This window comes from Condylura cristata, unplaced genomic scaffold (assembly GCF_000260355.1).
Source record: "Condylura cristata isolate star-nosed mole 26May11 unplaced genomic scaffold, ConCri1.0 scaffold00014, whole genome shotgun sequence".
NCBI lineage: Eukaryota > Metazoa > Chordata > Mammalia > Eulipotyphla > Talpidae > Condylura > Condylura cristata.
Genome location: NW_004567115.1, coordinates 45,288,550 through 45,291,094, shown reverse-complemented (window position 1 = coordinate 45,291,094; position 2,545 = coordinate 45,288,550). Strand labels below are relative to the sequence as shown.

General features: G+C 47.4%; 1 protein-coding gene across 1 annotated transcript in view; it reads right to left on the bottom strand.

Annotated features, from left to right (window-relative positions):
- Positions 1 to 931: 931 nt before the first annotated feature.
- Positions 932 to 2,545, bottom strand: part of LOC101634997 (disintegrin and metalloproteinase domain-containing protein 20-like) — a 17,609-nt gene continuing 15,995 nt past the window's right edge. The window contains exon 4 of the mRNA XM_004682512.2: positions 932 to 2,533. Coding sequence (XP_004682569.2) covers positions 932 to 2,533 — 1,602 coding nt within the window. The remainder of the gene's footprint in view (positions 2,534 to 2,545) is intronic.

Below are 2,545 nucleotides of genomic sequence, written 5' to 3'. Positions count from 1 at the left end.
CAAAACAAAGCACAAGACGCACCCTCAGGCAGACTCCTTTTGTGCCTCCAGGAAACTAAGACAGGCCAGCATCAGACATCCCTGGGAAACCACACCACGGAGCCAACCCTGGGGCATGGCAGAAGGAGCGGGTGTCTCCCTGAGGACTTCAGTCAAAGGGAAAGCTGGGCTGGCTGGACCCAGCTTAAGGGCGAGGACCCTGGGTCTAGGCTGGGGACTTGGGCACTCAGACCAGAGCAGGAGTCCTTTCCGACGATGAACCAGAGCCCCAGTCAGCAAGTTCTGGATATAATTGGGGGGAGCTGGACAGTATTAAAGCATCATACAGTAGTGCATGATAAAAATGAGAGATTATAGAAACTGTACAATAGATTGTATCAGTAAGCATATTTATATTAAATATTAATAATATTTACAAAAATAAATGTATATGTCAACAAACTTACACAGAAATATACACTGCATATAACTCTATGCCACGATATCAGTGCAGACAGGGCGAGGTGTTCACGCATCTGTGTGTGCATGTGTCTGTGTGTCTGTGGGTGCCTCTGGAAACAGAGGACAGAGTTGACTGCGGCTGGCGTGACAAGCTGAACCAGGGCCCCAGGGCCCCAGTCCCCTCCAGTTCCCCTGGGAAAGAAAGAAATGGAGAGACCTTTTACCTCAGATTGCATCCATGAGGGAACCTACTAATATGCCAGAAGTAGGATATTTTGCAGTTGATTTACTAGCTCATGTTCATGAGCCTGAAAATAAAAACTCTCATGAAGTGTCCATAAATGTCACATTTTATTTCAAGTAGTCTCAAGTTTGCTGCATAAACTCATTAACATTCTGTTTTCATCTGTGTTCATGTGCTTTAGCTTTGTTTAATATGTGAAGTGAAAACATTTCTTTCCTCTGTTCAAGTGATGTTGCAAACAATTGCTCATGCTTCCGTGAATAGTGTTTCCTTTGTACTGTCCTCTGACTTTCTTTCACGTTTTAGCCAAGTTAGAATGACCGTAGCTATTAATAATAATAACAAGTGTAATACCCAGAGTAGGGTAAGGTATGCAGGACTTTCCTGCTGTTCAGTTTCATTTCTCGGAGGTGCAGGGCCACTGTCAACACTACCGCCACGTCCTCTTTTTACACAGAATGGGGGTTCCCACATGGGGACACAATGGCAGTTATGTCTATTGTTACAGACACCATTGAAGTTACAGGTCTCCCGTGAACAGTAACTGTTCAGCACTGACGCAGGGACACACTTCCTCTGGATGCAGAGGCTGTCCACACCACACACTGTTCCGTCTTTGACCTCCCCGATGTCGGGAGTGGTCACCCCAAAATGGTAGTCTGTACTCCAGCAGGACACCCCATTAAAGTGTGTCCAGTGCACTGTGGTGTGATCGCTCAGAACAGGAATCTCTGTCACAATGTCACACTGAACCCTCCCACACAGGACATCCGCCATATCGCATTTTACATAGGTATCACCTTGGAAACCACAGTGCCCAAAGCGGTCCCCTCGGGTGTTCATCTCACGATAGCATCTGTGATTTGCACTCTTGGCCTCTTTACCAAAAATGTTCCTGCACTGCACCTCACGGTTGTTGCATCTCTTTTCATAGCAGTGGCCACCGTCTGAGCAAGGGACCCCGCCCTGCACGTACACGTCCTCGGGACAGAGCGAGGATGTCCCGTTGCACCACTCGGGAAGGTCACATTCGTTTTCTGGTTCTCTGCACAATGCGCCCGATGGCAAGAGTTTGCATTCGTGGCAGCAGAGTCCAGAAGCACACTCAGTGCCGGGGGTCAGGGTGCAGTCTGCCTGACAGCAGGGATCTTCTTCACAGGACTTCACTGAGCCACAGTCACACTCTTCTCCGTAGTCCACCACACTGTTCCCACAGCGCCTGTGCCTGAAGACTCTGTCTGGCTGGGGAGGAGACCTCAGACAGGTTGTTCTCATAACAGTCCTCCAGAAGGCAGCGTAACTGCAGTTGCTAAACTTAGCTGCTACCACTTTGCTAGGGTACATAATGCAGTGCTTTGCCCCACAGGTACACAGTGGTTTATCGTGGGACATTCCTAAGTTATGGCCAAGCTCGTGTGCCATAATATATGCATTATCATGCAGGTCGTCTGATGTGACACTAATAACTCCACAATTACGTCTAGAGATACACACTGTTGCTACATATGCTTTTCCAAGAACAGGCTTATAATTTTTATTTACAAACACATGTACAACATCATGTGGCAAGCGGGCATCAAAGCCACTTTTCTTCCAATCGCAAAATTGTACCAACAAATCGTCAATAAGATCCACCGGAAGGAGGTTGGACTCTGTCCAGATTTCAATGCCGATTAAAATTATTTCAAGTTCCATTGATATGAAATAGCCGCTCATGAAATTCATTATAAGGCACACTTCTGTGTACACATTTGAGACATTGCTCCCCTTATGAAGATAGCGATTGTGGTCTACCACCACGGCCACCTCCACGATCTGCTCGTGGGTCCACCACCCTTCATAGCCGCTCTGCATCAGGGG